Source organism: Ursus americanus, chromosome 27 (genome assembly GCF_024610735.1).
Source record: "Ursus americanus isolate L20-20 chromosome 27, mUrsAme1.1.p, whole genome shotgun sequence".
Classification (NCBI taxonomy): domain Eukaryota; kingdom Metazoa; phylum Chordata; class Mammalia; order Carnivora; family Ursidae; genus Ursus; species Ursus americanus.
This window is the reverse complement of record NC_142153.1, coordinates 9,944,400-9,962,663: the sequence shown is the minus strand read 5'-3', so window position 1 is coordinate 9,962,663 and position 18,264 is coordinate 9,944,400. Positions and strand designations below refer to the sequence as shown.

The window sequence follows — 18,264 nt, the reverse complement described above, 5'->3', positions numbered from 1 at the left end:
CAAAACCAGAATGTTGTCATCAAATTTTCTTGTCTTCCTCTTCAACACCACACAGGATGATTTCTTCCATGCTGGAAAGCCATTTAGCAGCATCCAGATAAAAGAACTGAATTCTTCAAGGTATTCAAACATTTCAAAAGGTAGAGCAAGTGCCATACTAATTATCCACTTCAAGTTGGAATTTCTTTTCCTGTTCATAAGGAATGTTTTCCCTTTTGAGAACAGACTTGACACCAGAGGAATACATTTGGAGGATAGGGCTCAATTCTTTCTTGAACACGTTCAGTTTTATTCAATGGAGTACTAAAGTCACACTGCTCACCTTTCAGTTTGCAAAATCCTATTGCTAAAGAGAGAACTCTGAAAAAGAAATATGTAGGCCTCACTCAATGAGAGATTATTTAAAAACTCAACAAGAGTATTTTGGGCCTTGTTTTAGAATTAAAGCATGATTTCAGTGCTTCACATAAACTGAGGGTTCTCCCAACTGTACTTGTTCAAGAGAGCCAACAGATTTGGTGAGTGCAAGAGATTTGAAGAATACCGAACATCAGCAAAATCATAAAAATCTTTTAATCACTTACTTCAAACAGTACAGGTGATGAAGCAAGCGAGCAATATCGTGACAATAACCTCACTGTCAAGGAAAGGACATCAGGTGCTCTTTGATGTGGCAAGGACAGCCAACACCTTCTTAGAATCATTCATGCTTTGCTTCAGTTTCTTTTTTTTCTTTCTTTTTTTTAAAAAAAATTTATTGATTGATTTTTATGAGAGAGAGAGAGAGAGAGAGAGAACGGGCATGGGAGAGTGCACGAGTTGGGGGGAGGGGCAGAGGGAGAAGCAGGCTCCCCGCTGAGTAGGGAGCCTGATGAGGGACTCTATCCCAGGACCCCGGGATCATGACCTGAGCTGAAGGCAGATGCTTAATCAACTGAGCCACCCAGGCGCCCTGCTTCAGTTTCAAATAAACATTTTCTGCATATTTATACTAACACCTACAAAAATTCGTACTTATGTTATCTCCACAAAAGTAGTGTGATTTTTTTCATTAACTCAATAAGGGAGTCTCTATACAAGTTTGCTGTTGTCTCTGAAGTCTTATTTGGAAGGGATTTTACTTTCGAATAGCCTTATAAGCAGGCTCTGTCCTCATTAGAAAAATGCTATATAAGCAAAGGAAACATGTTTTCTGCATTGTGATTACTTGCACCTGGGGCTGTGCCCTAACAATTGACATGTGTAGATCTCTGGTGATTCATGTAATTGCATGAGAAACCATTACATTCTTTAATTATCACAGTGGATTTCAACTGGTCACCTGAAATCTTGCTTGCAATTTTGGAATCAGAAAATGCTTCTGGTAATTGTACATTCAAATAGTCATCTAAGTAGAAAGATGGATGATACACTTTGTGCAAAACCAATACAGTGTCTGTTGCAATTCTTATATTTTTCAAATTTTTCTGTGTCCAAAAAATTTGTTGTATCACCTTCTTTGGTACTATATGAGGAAATCATTCATCCATTTTGCTTAGCTGTTAGTGTATGTGGGTTTATATTTGACTTTCCACTATTTTTGATGTTAGATGAACAATTGCATACTGTACAAAGAGCTTCAAAAGGACTTTTTCTTCAGTTGGTAAAACTGTTTAAAATTTTGGCATTTGGGGTTTAAATATACACAAAAAATAGATAATAGTCCAAAATATTTCAAAAAGAATTGAAAATACTGAATTTGATAATCTCACAGCTGTGTTGGTGACTCTGTCTCAAGTCCAAACTCACAATTAATCATAAATGAGTTGAACCATTGAAAGGGTTGCAAACTTGTAAAATAAACAATACATTGAACTTGATACGTGATTCAAAAAAAATAATAATAATGACTTCCAGTTTGCCTGTAAGGGCTAGTTGTAAACACCGTCTTCCTGAACAAACCCAGAGCTAATCTCACATAAGGTTTTGGGAAGGTTCATGTTCAGGGATTAGTGGGCTTTCGGAAGGGAGAGTGTTTAGGTATAGACGTGCTCTCGGCTGTGTTAACGTGGTGGAGTAAGGCTCTTGTCGATCATCTCCTCAGTGGAGTGAGACATTTACTGACGCTTCCGTAGGGACTAGGGCTGTCACTGATTTGCTGACTTCCAGAAGCTAGTTATTTGAGGGTGGCTCTTGGTGATTATCTGATTTTCTGATTGTGCGTTCTGACAAGTTCTACATAACAGTGGTTACTTGTTCACGACTTGGGACTCTGGCCAAAGAAAGCCTTTCCCCTTCTTGAATATGAAAAATAAGTATTTTTAATTCTCAGTCTCTTCTTTTGGATTTCCCCCAGACAAACCTACATGGAGAGTTGAGAGATCCTATAGGTCTTTATTTCTGAAGGTATGATATTTGGCTTGTGTTGCCATTTAAATGATTTAAACACCAGCTATTGTGGTGGAAAAGAGCTGACTATGAAAGTTCTGTAATTTATTGAAAAAACCTGAATACAGAATATTTCGGGTGTTCTGACAAGGTCGGTACAGGGCCGAGGATAAAAATCATTAAATTAAGGACATGTCCATATGTACAGGATGCCTGGCAACTATAAACACACACCAAGATCTATTTAGGAATGAAAAAGAAATAATTTACTTGCACATTTCTGAGTGTCCTAAATGACTTCTTTGAGTTAGATAAAGGGATTAAAGGCAGCTGAGGCCTGTTCCAAATCCTCATGTGGTCTGATCAAATAGAACACTCATTACCACCTGTTACACAAAAAAAGAGACCCATTTCGTTTAGCGGGCAGAGAAAGAAGTAATAATAATTGTTTTTCCTTTTCTTCTCTCTTCCTTGGTTTCTGGGCTGAAAAGTATCATGGTACAAACATTTTGCCCTAGAAACTGATATTAATAACAAATCTTGGTAAAATGATGATTCCTCTTAAAGCCTGAATTGCCTGAGCCAAGGCTATTTAAGGGAAAATTGGAGCACTAAGGCAGAGTCTCAGGGTATTCTCCGACATAACAAATGTATGCCAACTGAAGCCGCTCTTTACAACCCCTTGGAACTTGATTTTTATTACTATTCTTTGGTGTTCACGTCCTAGTATCTTATAGGTTTAGTGTAGTGTTTTCATGTTGCTTGGTTTTATTTACATAATAATGTTTGCATACTTTGCCCACCACAACCACCAGACTCCTAGTTCTATTTTAGATGAATTTTGTGAATGATGGTGGTATACGTAATTCCTTCCACAAGAACAACCAAAATGAACAATGTGAAAAATCTTTTTCATCATTCCTGCAACTACAAGTTTTGCTAATAAAGCAAACCAAAGAAGACATGTCCACATATAAAATATGACTCCGAATATCTTTGAGATCCTCACATTCCCCCCCAACCACCCTGCCCCCATATAAAACAGTGAAGGTAGGAAATTCATTAATTTCTGCTTAGTTAGGAAGAATTATCAGTGTGCCGCAGAATGTCCTCCAATTCATTCCAGCAATGATGTAATATGTTCTTAACAGGGATTTATAAGTCAGTTTCTGTGACTAATTTGATTCAAATTAGTGTTTTTGAAATATTTCGTGGAGGATTTTTTGGCCCTCGGGCACAGATGTATACTACGATCCTCCAATTTCATAGCACACTATGATTAATGGTCCCATCAAGCCCCTTATTATTATACTTTTTCCCTTATTCCGAGTCCCCATTCCCATTTCCCTCTTCCATCCAATGATAACCATACCTATGTACTTGATATATGTCTTTATATCTGTCATTCCATTTGTATTATATTTCAGTAGACAGAATTCTGAGGTGTCCCTCAAGGGTCCTACTTCTTGATGTGCACCCTGTGTAATTCTCTCCTCTTGAGGATCAATGAGACCTGTAAATATGAAAGGGTGGCCACTGCATTGATTAATTTATGTTTTTGAGACTCCATCACAGCTTTCTGGAGTGTTTCTCCACCTGACCTCAAAGAAAACACAAACTGCCATGTTGTGAACTGCCTATGGGGACCTTGTGGCGAAGGAACCATTGGAAGCAAGCATCCTTGAGCTGAAAGCAACCTTGGCATCCTTCCCTTTAACCCCTGATAGTCATTGATCTTTTTAATGTCTCCATAGTTTTGCCTTTTCCAGAATGTCATATAGTTGGAATCATACAATAAATAGCCTTTTAAGATTGGCTTCTTCCACTTAGTAATATTCACTTAAATTTCCTCCATGTCTTCTCATGGCTTGATAGCTCATTTCTCCCTAATGCTGAATCCATTGTGGGGGTGTACCACAATCGATCCATTCAATTACTGTTAACATCTTGTTTGCTTGACAATTTTGGCAATTATGAATAAAGCTGCAATTAACATCTATGTGCAGGTTTTTGTGTGTTTTTTTATTTTCATCTCTTTTGGGTAAACACCAAGGATTGTGATTGCTGGATCATATGGTAAGAGTATATTTAATTTTGTAGGAAACTGCCAAACTGCTTCTAAAATGGCTATACTATTTTGCATTCCTGCCAGTAGTGAAAGAGAGATCTTTTTGCTCCACATCCTTGCTAGAATTTGGTGTTTTCAGGGTTCTGGATTTTGGCCATTTTAATAGGCACGTAATGGTATCTCATTGTTTTAATTTGCAATTCACTAATAACTTATGATGTGGAATATCTTTTCATATGCTTATCTGCCATTTGTATATCTTCTCTGGTGAGGTTTCTGTTTAGTTCTTTTGCCTTTTTTTTTTTTTAAAGATTTTATTTATTTATTTGACAGACATAGAGACAGCCAGCGAGAGAGAGGGAACACAAGCAGGGGGAGTGGGAGAGGAAGAAGCAGGCTCCTAGCGGAGGAGCCTGATGTGGGGCTCGATCCCACAGCACTGGGATCACGCCCTGAGCCGAAGGCAGACGCTTAACCGCTGTGCCACCCAGGCACCCCTCTTTTGCCCATTTTTAATGGGATTGTTCATTTTCTTTTTGTTGAATTATAAGAGTTCTTTCTGTATTTTGGATAACAGTCCCTTATCAAATGTGTCTTTTGCAAATATCCCTCCCAGTCTGTGGCTTGTCTTCTCATTGTCTCAGAATCTAATCAATTAATTTCAATTTATTAATCTTTTATTTCTTGCTAATTGCTATTTGCATTTCATGTAAGACATTTTTCCCTACTGCAGGGTTATAAAATATATCCCAGTGTTTTTATGTAGGAGCTTTATATTCCTTTTAACATTTAGTCTGCGATATATCTGGATTTCTTTTTCTATCATGAGATAGAGAAGTCGAACTTCATTGTTTTTTCCATGTGGATACTGAGCAGCATGTATGGAAGGGCATTTATCCTCCTCAGATTACAATGGTGACTTTACTGAAAATCAGATAAATATATATTTGGGGCTCTTTCAGGATTCTTTATTCTGTGCCATCAGACTGTTCTTCAAAACTTTGGCCCATATTTCACTGCCCTAATTACTGTAGCTTTGTAAGTCAATACAGGTTGGTGTAGGCACTCCTACCTTTTTTTTTTTTCCATATTCTTGTCTTGACTATTCTAAGCTCAATCAACTTGTTCATATCCACAAATGACCTGCTCCGATTTTACTGAGTTTGCATTGAATCTATAGATAAATTTAGGGGAAATTGAACAATATTGGGTCTTCCAATTCTTGTACATGATATATCTTTCCATGTATTTTAGGTTTTCTTTCAATAAGTCTTAGTAGTTTTTAGTGTAGATGTCTTGAAAACATTTTTGTTAAACTTATTCTCAGTTTTTTTGGACATATTTTAATGCTGTGATTAAATGTTTCTTTATGTCATACTTACCTGTGAATAGAAGCTGGATTATCAAAAGTTGATGAGACTTGTTTTATTATCCTTCATGTGATAGTAAAATGGTTTCATTTTGATAAATGTTATATGTGCACTTGAATATTTCTTTTTCAGTGATTACGTGTAGTGTTGCATATATGTCAGATAAGTTTAGTTGATAATGCTGTCCAAATCTTTGTAGCCCTACTGATATTTCTCTTGGGTCCTTAATGTAACTTCTTATAATTATAAAATCTCCACATATACTTTTGAATTGTATGTAACTCTTTTTAGTTTCATCAATTTTTGTTTTATATATTTTGGAGATATAATATTAAGTGTGTAAAATGTTTAAGATTGTAGCATTTTAACTTTTAATTGATGCTTTTATCATTATAAAATGTCCCCCTTTATTTCTTTTAAGTCATTTTGAATTATATTACATATTCCTTGCTATTAATATAGCTACACTATCTTTCTTTTGGGTATTGTTTACATAGTTTAATTTTTAATCCTTTTATTTTCAGCATTCTATGCTTTAAAATGCTTCTCTTTTACAAAGCGTATAATAATAACAATTATTTTTTAAAGGTTTATTTTACTTTATTTATCTGAGAAAGAGAAAGAGAGAGAGAGAGCAAATGGGGAGAGGGATCTCACGCAGACTCTGCTGAGTGTGGAGCCCAGTGCAGGGCTGGATCCCTGACCCTGAGATCATGACCTGAGCTGAAATCAAGAATCTCCCGCTTAACCTACTGAGCCACACAAGCGCCCCATATAATTATTATTTTTTTAAATCCATTTGGTTTTTCTTAATTTTTCCTTCCTCTGTTCTTTATAATCCATGATGTGAATATTATTCTAGTTTATCTTTTTAGGCTATTAGTGATGCATATTTTATTATTCTTTTAATGATTACCCTTGTGATTACTGAATTTATATTTTTACCATTCCCTGAATAATTCATCGACCTTGAAACTTTACTCCATTTGTGTTCTTTTTGTCATTTGTGCCATTGTTACATACTTTACAACTATGTATTTTTTTTAATGCCAAGAGCACTATCACTGATTAAAACAAATGATATTCACTTAAATTTACCAATAACTTATTTTCTCCCGTGGTTTCCATTGTCTTACATTTTTATGTTTCTATCTTATAACAATTTCCTTTTTATTAAAAAGAATACAGTATTTTTAGTGTTTCTTTCAGTGCAGGTTTGCTGGCAATGAATTCTCTTTTGTGAAAAAATATGTTTATTTTGCTTGCATAACTGCTGGATATTTTTGCTGGATATGAACTCTTGGTTGGATATCATGTTCTTTCAGCATTTTAAAGATGTCATTCCATTGCTTGCTGGTGTTCATTGTTTCTGTGGGAGACTTAGGCGTACTTTATATAAAAGTCTTTTGAAAGTAATGTGCCCTTTCTCTCTCGTTGCTGTTTAAATATGCGCTTTTTGTCTTTTTGTTTTAGTAGTTTGAGTATGATATGCCTAAGTTTGTTTTCTTTGTATTCATTCTGTTTTGGATTAATAGAGTATTTGAGAGTGGGTGTTGACATCTTTCATAAATTTTGGAAAATCTCAGGGATTAATTTCTCAAATCTATTTATTTCCTGGTCTCCACCTCTTTCTCCTGTTTTTCTTGGACTAAAATTACATGAATGTCAGACATTTTTAATGGGTCACACTTCTTTTATTTTCTTCTTCATATTTTTTTCTCTGTGCTTCAATCTGAATATTTTCTCTTGATCTGTATTCCTGTTTACCAGTTCTGTCTTCTACTCCAACTGATCTTCTCTCAAACCCTTTCTATTGAGTTTTTAATAGGTGGTATTGGATTTTTTTCCGCTCTAGAATTTCAATCTGTGTATTAGATATTCTACCTACCCTTCTGAAATTCTCCATATTTTTCTCACTTGAGTCATGGTTAATATACATATTACCTGTAGCTTTGATAATATTCCCTATTTTTTATTTGGTTTTTGGTAATTTGATCCTGTTCTTTTGCATTTCTTATACTTTTTTATTGAAAATTGGTGTATTAGTTTTCAAGGGATTGCATAACAAAGTAACACAAGCCATGTGGCTTAACAACAGAAATGTATTGTCCCACAGTTCAACGAAGGAAGCTAGAAGTCCAAGATCAGAGTGTTGGCAGGGCTGGTTCTTTCTGAAGACTGTGAGGGAGAGTCTGCCTCAGTTCTCACCTCTTGGCTTATAGATGGAGTCTTCCCCTTGTGAATCTTGACATGGCATTCCCCTTTGTATATGTCTGTGTTCAAATTTTCCCTTTTTATAAGGATACCAGTCATATTGGATTAAAATCCACCCTCGTATCCTAACTTTACTACTTCTGTAAGGATCCTATCTGAATAAAATCATGTTCCAAGGTCCCAGGTTTAGGGATTCACATATAAATTTGGAAGAAGGGAGACAGTTCAACCCAAACTTTTGGGTGCTCTGTATGAAAAGTTGTGGAACTCTAGATGATGTATTTTTGAAGTTTTTTTTTCTCTTCCTATCAGTTTTGTACATTTCTTATTATTTACATTCTAGTTTTTTGTTTTGTTTTGTAAGCTATGTGGATTTAAAATTTTATTGATGCTATCATATTCCTCTGTATTTTTCATTATATTTGTTGAATAACAGGGTATTTTTAGAAGGCACAATTCTCAGGATCCTCACCAGATTCCACTTATATACTAATTTCTAGAGTGTCATTCAAATGACTCTTCTCAGAACATTTATCTGTTCAAAGAATCTTGTTCTGCTATAATACAAAGTTGAGGAACTGAAAACTTTTAAATGGCTATTTCTCTTGTTAAAATAATTTTTAAAAATTAGCAAAATAAATAATTTAGTGACTCTTATATTTCCTGTTATCTTCTAGTGGGTTCTCTAGACATGTCTCTGCTCCCCCTCTATCCTCTACCCTCTCCCACATTCTATTCCAGAGGCATTTCATTGCTTAGGTGGATAAGCAAAGTGCAATGGTATTTATTATGTTATATTGCTAGAGGCGTAGTGCATTTCTTGTAGTGTTATCTTTTAGGAGTATCTCTTCCATGGAGCAGTATCTCCTTCAATTTGCTTTTTGGGAGGTCTGGGAGTAAACAAATAATAGGTTCTTTCAAGCGAGGTGAGGATCTTTGGTATTTGCCTTGGGCGTAGTGAAGGGTGATACATGTCTAAGCCAAAAGAAGCAATCATCAGGCAAACTTCTCCCTCAGAAATGTTAGGGTGAATAATAGGCCTGTGGGGACTAGTACATAGTTCTCAATTTAGAACTCTGAGGCTTTGAATATCAGGAGGGAAGCATATATAATGGTTATACGTAATTACTAATTTTGTCAATATTTTTAAAGCAAACACAGAAAAGACATTATTTAGCATATATTATTTGCAAGTATTATTACTGATTTTTTTGGATACTCATGTTACAGATTGCTTATATCATTACAATAAAAGGAAAGCCATATTTTGTCCATCTCACAAAACAGTAAGTAACTATTTTATCCTTTAAAATTTTAATTCTTTGGTTTCTTGATTTTTAAAAATAGGTATGAATGGAATCATTTCAATTCAAATGTGTATTGATACCTATATACATGTGATACTTATTGTATACTGATTATTGGGTAAAATCATAGGCATACAAAGGTAAAACATGGTCCACAGTGAAAGAATTTATATATACAGACAAATTAATAGAGGAAGGGAGAATTTTATTATAATATGGTATTATAATAAATGTATAAATAGTATTCTTTGGAAATCAAGGAAGGTCTTTTGGAAAGAGGTAAAAGATAATTTGTATCTTGAGAGAAGATACCTTGTGAGCTCCAGAAAGAAATGAGGTAGTGTAGGGGGACATTCTGTTTAGAGGAAATTATGTGCAAAACATGGAGGTACAAGACAGAGTGGACTGTGGTGTGCAAAAAGTCCATGTGAATTACTAAAGGGTGCATTTCTGGAAGATAGAAAGAAAAGATTTTGGAAAGTAGGCAGGAGCCAGGTTGTAGAAGATCTATAATGCCATGACAAGGATACTGGAAGCCAAAACTGTTTTTTTTTTTGTTTTTTTTTTTGTTTTTTTTTTTTTAATGTTAGTCACCATACAGTACATCATTAGTTTTTTTTTTTAATTTATTATGATATGTTAGTGACCATACAGTACATCACTAGTTTTTGATGTAGTGTTCCATGATTCATTGTTTGCGTATAACACCCAGTGCTCCATGTAATATGTGTCCTTCTTAATACCCTTCACTGGGCTAGCCTCCCCCCCCCACAAAACCCTCAGTTTGTTTCTCAGAGTCCATAGTCTTTCATGGTTCATCTTCCCCTCTGATTTCCCCCCCTTCATTTTTCCCTTCCTTTTCCTAATGTCATCCATGCTATTCCTTATGTTCCACAAAAGAGTGTAAAAATGTTTTTAAGCCTGTACTTTACAGTCCCATTGAAAGTTTAGGCTGTTTTTAAGGAAGCAGAAGTTGAGGTAAGGTGTCTAACTACTTGGTTATATAAGAGTTTAGGTGAGTGATGGTGGCATCTTGGACAATGGCATTGGTCATAGCACAGGAAAGAAAAATTCAGTAGACCTCGAAGGTGGATTTGTTAGAGTGATTGAGAAAAAAATGAGGTTTCTTGGTTAATTTAGTTGTTGCTTAAAAAAATGGGTAGGTTATAATTAATTAAATGAGAAACAAGTGAAATATATGTATGAGGAAGGGGTGAGTTTGGTGTGCAGTGCCTTCTAAGATATTCAAGTGGGTTTTCTCCATTAAGTATGTGAATATAGGGATTTGAATCTCTGAGGAGAGAATGACAATAAGGGTGTAGATTTAGTAGTAATCAATAGTTTGGCTGTAGTATAAAAAAAAGAGCTTATAGAGTGCTTATAAATAGATTGGTGACTAAAGACTGAATCCTAGGAAAGCTCAGTATTTCTGAGAAGTATAATAAAAAAAGAGCGGCCTACATGGAAGATCAAGCTGGAAGGGTTAGGGAGGTGGGAAGAGAAGCAGAGGAGTGATGTCTGATGTAAATTAAGTGATTAGACTGAGTGGTCAGAGTTTTCACAATGATGGCAGAAGTCCAAGGTAATGATTTTAAAATTGCCTTTTGGATCTGACATTCTGCCGGTTATGAATCTTTTCTAGAGCAGTTTCAGGGTGAATAAGAATTGATAAAGTGGAGAAACTGTGTGTAGACTACTCTTTTGATAGAATCTGTTGAGAATTGAAAATATATAAAGAATAGCTAGAGTAGGACACAAGGTCAAGGGAGAATTATTTATGAAGGTAATGATTTCATAATAAACTTTTTAATAGCATTAAGGTAAAAAACAGTCGAGAGGAATAGTTTGAAATTATAGGATTGAATAAGTATGTCTCTTCAATGTACGGCACAGATGGGATTTGTAGCACAAGTGTAAGGGTGTGCTTTTAACAATAGAAGTAGACATCTTCTGGAAATAAAGGTAAGGAATGAGGATGGGTACAGGTGATCTGACACCGAAATGATGTGGAAGTTACATGGGATGATTGGCAGGAGAGGTGTCAAGTTTCTGAATTGTTATTGAGGAGAATGAAGAAAAATTCTGACAAAGGTTATTGAGAATTTGGTACTTAGCTAAACTTAATGAATATGAATTTGTAGTAATGCCAAGGAAATTTTTTTAAAAATTTTGTTCTAACCCTAGTTTTTAAGATTCAGTTTTAAAATCTGGAATCAGTGAGCAGTAAAGACAAAGATTTTAAAGTTTTATGCTGGAAATTGGGACCTATGTTATTTTACTATTTGCTATTTCTAGCTATTTGGGTTGTTCATTAACACACATTTTATTGTATGTTACTATAGTTAAAATGCATTCTTCAGTACCTGGTTTATTGTAAATGACAGAAAAATAATTGGACAATTGACTATGCAAAGGTAATTGGCACTACAGGTCCTCAGTAAAAGGACAATTTGTGTTATGAAGAATAATTTTTTCTATGTTTTCTGTTTCACAACTTGAGCATGTTTTGTGATTTTTGTCTAGATCATTTTTATCTTCAGTTTCTGTTGTTTACTCTTACGACAAAGATGGCACCCAACATTCTCAGCCTTTGTTAGCGCAGGTAAGACTTAGCTTTTTCTTACAGATTTCTTACTCTGGGTTATCTTTAAAAATGTAAATATTCTGAAATTTCTATAATATTATTTTATACATTCACTGAAATTGAATAATTTGGACTAGTTCTTATTTCTACTTGGCTAAAGTTCATTGGATAATTGCCCATGCATGTTAAAGTACTAAAGTAGATAAGGTAATAAATGCAAATGACACATCTGGGATGTCCATTTTAAAAATAAGTTATTCGTTTGTTCTTGTGTATTTTTTTTTTCAGATGGATTGCAGTTATCATGGATATGTTGCAGGTTTTCCAGATTCTCTTGTGTCTCTCCACACTTGTTCAGGACTCAGGTTGAAGCCTATTTAAAGATATCCCATTTGCCAGTATTACATCCTGCTAACCTGGGTTGATCCTCCGTTTATCTTTTCTAGTTCTATATTCACCTCTGTTATCTCAGTTCCCTGAAAAGTGAAGCAGAATTACTGGTAAAATAGAATTGGTCACTTTGGCAGCATTTGTGCCTGATGGAAGGCTACTTGTTGATTCTAACAGGATCCACTGCTTGAGGCTTTGAGTGGTCTTGAGTGTAGGGGGTGTTGGTTGGTCTCTCCATACTTCTTTAGTTTTTCCAGATTTTTAATGTTTTTGTTGTTGACTTAATTTCCTAGCATGGTCAAAATTTGTAGAATGCCTAGATCTAATAGATATTTTGGCTCTGGTTCTGGTCATTTTTAATCAGGTAATACCTTCAGGTAAGTCCACACAAAAAAATGACATATGACATTAAGTGTCAGGGAGGAGTAGGTATCTCAAAAAGAAGAAAGAACCTAAGACTAAGGAAGAGAGTGCCTGAAGATCTGACAGGCTGGCTTAGAAAATCTATACCCTAGGAAGGGGTCCTAACCTGTTTAATCACATGGATCCATGACACTTATGTACTTTCTTTAAGATAATAAAAATATTTCTCTTAGGATATTTGTAATATAAGGTAGTATGCATCCTGTGGTATTACTGGTCCAGTTTTGAGTTTAACACCTCAATGAATAAAGTAGAGAAACCAAGGTGACTTTAACATAATTTTTTTTTTGCCAAAATTTCTCATTAGAATATTATAATTTTGGTAGAATAATTTCAGACTTGTTTTGATTATTTTAATACTCAGGGGAACACTACAGCTTAAAAACATCTCATATGGAATTGAACCAATGGAGGCCGTATCAGGATTTGTGCACATGATTTATGAAGAAAAATATGATAACAGTGTACCTCTCTTAGGAGAAACTAAGACTTACAGCTATAATAATATATATTATCATATCAGAAAAAGTTCAGAAGTAAGTGTTGACTTTTTAATTTTAACTTATTCTTTATGATTTTGTGAAATGAAAACTACTTTCAGAGCAAAATTTGATAACTTGCAGATCTTGAGATTATTTTACTTTTTGGGAAGGCCTTGCATGACTTTTAAAACGGATAAAGAATGAAGTTAAGTTCTTCACTAAGCTTGTTATTAAAGTTTAGTAAAGACTTAGGTAATTAATCTTGGACACATATGTGAATATAGGATTCAAGAAACCAAAAAATGAATTTTCAACATGTGTGCGTTTGTGTAGTTAATGTAAATTATTCCTTTTCCTCAATTAGGCTGAAAAATTAGGTGAAAATGTCACGTGATCTGGATTTCTAAGTTAAGTCTTTGTTTCAGGAGAGTTTAGAAATGAATACTATTAGTGGCCTACATAAAGTACATGTAAAGCAAAGTGATGAATTCTTCCACAAAGGCCTGTAAACTGCTATAACATCAGAAATATCATTCTTGGCTCTAGTGAACTGCCATTGATTGTAAACTTCTGTAATATTTTTCTAAACTTTATTGTTTGCCAGACGTAGTTTTCTAATAATTGGTAGCAGAAAATCTGCCCACATGGAAGATTACTATGAAAATTATCACAAGGCAAGAAAGAAAAGATTGATGTTGTAAACTCAGTATTTCCAATTGCAGCTGTTGCTAAAATCAATAGATACCTGAGTTCTTGTATAGCTTGGGATCTCATTGACCATTCTTATTAACCACAGGCACTTTTTGGACTGGAATTTTCTAAATAGTGCCCAAATTTTGTATTTGGAAGAAGCTTTGTTATGTAATCAGTAGCACCATGTCTCTCAGTTTCAGAATATAATTTAATAGAAGGTAAATTTTTGCAAATTCCTCAGGACTCGTGTTGTGTGTTTTTCAGAGAACTGAATTTTTCAAGTTACACCCTCAATATCTTGAAATATACATTGTTGTGGATAAAAATCTGGTAGGTCCTTTTTTATGTATTGTTATTTTAAAATGATTTAACCTTTGTATTTAACTTGATTTCAATGACGTAATAAAAATTTTAAAACAATTTTTGATAAATGTATATTTTGCTTTTCAATTAATAACTTCTTAAAAATTTTGTATAAGCCAAGTGTTTGTTAATTCATTTATAGATGAGGTTTTCTAAATGCTTTTGTAAAGTAAAGCATTTTTCATTTTTTTTAAAGCTTGTCAGTCTATTTTTTTTTCAAAAGAACTACGACCTCAGTGAAACCCTCAGCCCCCACATACAATAATATTTAACTGCTTCAGCCTCATTTAAAGAATAATCTACAAAACAAATATGCTACTTTTTCTAAGTGAAGGGAGAAAACAAGTTATCTGTTTCGTTCTCAGTTCTAGGTAAATGAAATGACAGAAAAACAAATGAACAAAATTTTCGTATTGAGGATTCATGATTCTACTTCTGATCTTTTGGGTTTAAGGTTTTAATTTGTACAACATAGGTAGTTAGGAGATTCTGAACTATGAATTTAAACCTAAACTTTTGGGTTTAGGTTTTAATTTGTACAACATAGGTAGTTAGGAGATTCTGAGCTATGAGGCTACATTTATTCCTGGTCGGTAAGATCCAAGGCACCTTTTGGAGGCAAAGAATATTTCTCTCTGTAGAACTAGCTACCATAGACAAGGGTTTGCAAAAAAAAAATAATAGATTTAGATACAGAAAACCTTCAGATATTAAAATTTTAAGATATATTATAAAAATATTTCTTTCCATAAGGGAGTCTGTTGATTCCAGAAGAAGTGGGTATGAGGCAGCGAAGCTGAGCTAAATATTGGCAGAGGTTACAAAAATTCAAGTGCATTGGCTCACTAAAGAGTGGGAGGGGTTTTGGTTTTTGTTTTTGTCTTTTTTAGCATAGCTAAGCTGACTCGGTACAATCCCAACACATATTCTAAAAATCACATTCCTGTAAAACTACAAAGCAATTAGAAGTAGGAAAGCAGAATTTTAAGCATAATCAACAAAAAGAAGTCAATAAAGGGAAAGGAAAACATTACACAGTAAGCATTTGTTTCATAAATGTGGGACAAATTTAAAAGCTAAGGTTAAGATAAACTTCAACTCAAATATATAAGTAATTATATTAGGTGTAGAGGGACTAAGTACTGTAATTAAAAACCAAAGATAAAAATTAATTGAAAGCAAAGACAAAGATTATCATGCAAGACACATGAATGCACACATTCTGCCTAAAACTGACATATCTAAAACATGGTACATAATGAAAGTAAAAGACTAAAAATATATCATAAGAACAAAATTCTAAAAAACTTGTTTAGATTAATATCAGACAAGGCAGACTTCAAGATAAGCATAAGTTATCTATTACCACATAGGAAATCACTTCAAAATTTAGTGACTTAAACCAATAACCATTTATTTATTTGGTTGGGAGCCCAGAGACCTTTTTGGTCTTGTACCAATCTCAAATCCTTTTAACTAATCTGATAGCCTTTTATTGATACAGCTATCTTTTTTTTAAGAGATTTTATTTATTTATTTGACAGAGAGAGAGACAGCGAGAGGGAACACAGGCAGGGGGAGTGGGAGAGGAAGAAGCAGGCTCATAGCGGAGGAACCTGATGCGGGGCTCGATCCCAGAACGTTGGGCTCACGCCCTGAGCCAAAGGCAGACGATTAACAACTGAGCCACCCAGGCGCCCCTATTGATACAGCTATTTAAAAACTGTGGTCTTTCTTTTCTTTTTCCAGGATTACTTTTTAGCCACTTTTTTTTTCCTCACGGGGAAAATAATTGTTTATTAAGACTTAAAAGTGCATAGGGATACACTTAAGAGGTATCAACTACTACATTTAAACAAAATTTTATTGCTGTGTGGTTACCAGTGTCAGCATGAGGCTTTACTATGGCCTTGGTAGAGTTCAGTGAGGAGCTTGCTAGGGAAGCTTGCCTGATGCTCTTTCTTGCAATAGTCCACCAGTGTGAAATTACCCATTTCTCTAATTGTATTCTAGTGAATGAGTGCAGAGTTTATTGTATTTCACAGTCAACTAGATTTAGCAGTTGTAAGTACATAATTTGGAGTCAGAGAGATCTAGTATTGAATCCTAATTTCCTTCATTCTTTTCTTTTTATTGTGGTAAAAAGCATTTAATATTAAATTTTCCGTACTAACCATTTTAAAATGTATAGTTCAGGAGTGTTAAGTACATTCACATTGTTGTTTAACAGATCTCTAGAACCTTTTTGTCCTGAAAACCAATGTTCTATGCCCATTAAACACTAATTTCCCCTCCCCCCTGCATCCCCTGCTCCACTCTTGGCAAATACCTTTCTACTTTCTGTGATTTTGACAACTTTAGAAAATACATATGAGTGCAATCAGATAATATTTGAACTTTAGTGACTGGCTTATTTTGCTTTACATAATGTCCTCAGGTTTCATCCATATTGTAGCGTGTGACGTGACTGTCTTCATTTTTAAGGCTGTGAATATCCCATTGCATGTGTATACCACATTTTCTTTACCCAGTCTTCTATTAATGGACATTTGGGTTTCTTCTACCTTCAGGCTATTGTGAATAATGCTGTAAGGAACATGAACGTGTAAATATCTCTTTGCGATCTTGCTTTGAATTTTTTTGAGTGTATACCCAGAAGCTGGATTGTTAGAACATATGTTAGAACATATAAACATTGTGTTTAATTTTTTGAGGAACTGCCATACTGTTTTCCATTATTAATATTAATATTTCTATTATTAAATAATATTAAAGTTGCTTGTTTTTTGTTGTTGAGCTATAGGATTTCTTTGTATATTTTAGATACTAACTTCTTATCAGATATGTGGTTTGCAAATGCTTTCTCCCACTCTGCAGTTTGCCTTTTCACTCTGTTCATTGTTTTGTTTGTTGTGCAAAAGTTAAATTTAATGTAATCCCATTTATTTATTTCTACTTTTGTTGCATGTGTTTTTGGTGTCATATCCAAGAAGTGATTGCCAAATCCAATGTCCTGAAGGTTTTCTCCTATGCTTTTTTCCAGGAGTTTTATAATTTTAGGTCTTACATTTATGCCAATTTTGAGTTAACTTTTGTATATGATTCAAAGTAAGAGTCCAACTTCATTCTTTTGCATGTAGATAGATACAGTTTTTCCAGTGCCATTTGTTGAAGACACTGACCATTTTCTACTGTGTATGTTGGCACCTGTGTTGAAAAACATTTGGCTACATATACTCAGGGCTTTATTTCCGGGTGCTCTATTCTATTCCATTGTTCCGTGTATGTGTCTTTATGCCAATACCATATAGTTTTGATTACTGTTGCTTTGTTGTATGTTTCAAAATCGTCTAGTGAGACACTGTAACATTCTTCTTTTAGGCTATTTTTTCTATTTCTGCAAAATATGCCATTGGGATTTTGATAAAAATTGCAGTGAATCTGTAGACAGCTTCTTTGGGTAGTTTGGGCATTTTAACACTATTTTGACACTACGAAGCCTTCCGGTTCATGAGATGAGATGCCTTTCCATTTGTCTGTATATTCTCTGATTTCTTTTAGCAATGTCTTTAGCTTTCAGTGTGTAAGCCTTTCACCTCATTGGTCAAGTCTATTCTTAAGTATTTTATCTTTTTGATAATAGAGTAAAAGGGAGCATTTTCTTAATTCCCTTCTGTGATCAGTCATGTTTGTGTATAGAAGCAACTGATTTTTGTGTGTTGATATTATATCCTATAACTGCTGAAATTGTTTCCTAGCTCTAACAATTTTTTTTTGGTGGAATCTGTAGGGTTTTCTGCAAATAAAATCATATTGGTGAACAGAGATAATTTTACTTTATTTCTCATTTGAATGCTTTTCTTTTCTTTTTCTTCTCTCAATCCTGTAGTTAGGACCTCTAGTACTGTGTCGAATAGTGTGGTGAGGGTGGGCATGGTTGCCTTTTTCCTGTCCTAAGGAAAAAAAAAACGGCCTTTCACTGTTGACTGTGATGTTATCTGTG

The 18,264-nt window shown here is 34.4% G+C and overlaps 1 protein-coding gene across 1 annotated transcript in view; it reads left to right on the top strand.

The window, feature by feature from the left end:
• The window catches only part of LOC123780384 (disintegrin and metalloproteinase domain-containing protein 5-like), a 140,022-nt gene that overhangs the window by 3,545 nt on the left and 118,213 nt on the right, over positions 1-18,264 (top strand). The window contains exons 3-7 of the mRNA XM_087856318.1: positions 9,250-9,305; positions 11,850-11,928; positions 12,199-12,275; positions 13,088-13,259; positions 14,163-14,228. Of these exons, the coding sequence (XP_087712444.1) occupies positions 9,250-9,305; positions 11,850-11,928; positions 12,199-12,275; positions 13,088-13,259; positions 14,163-14,228 (450 nt within the window). The remainder of the gene's footprint in view (positions 1-9,249; positions 9,306-11,849; positions 11,929-12,198; positions 12,276-13,087; positions 13,260-14,162; positions 14,229-18,264) is intronic.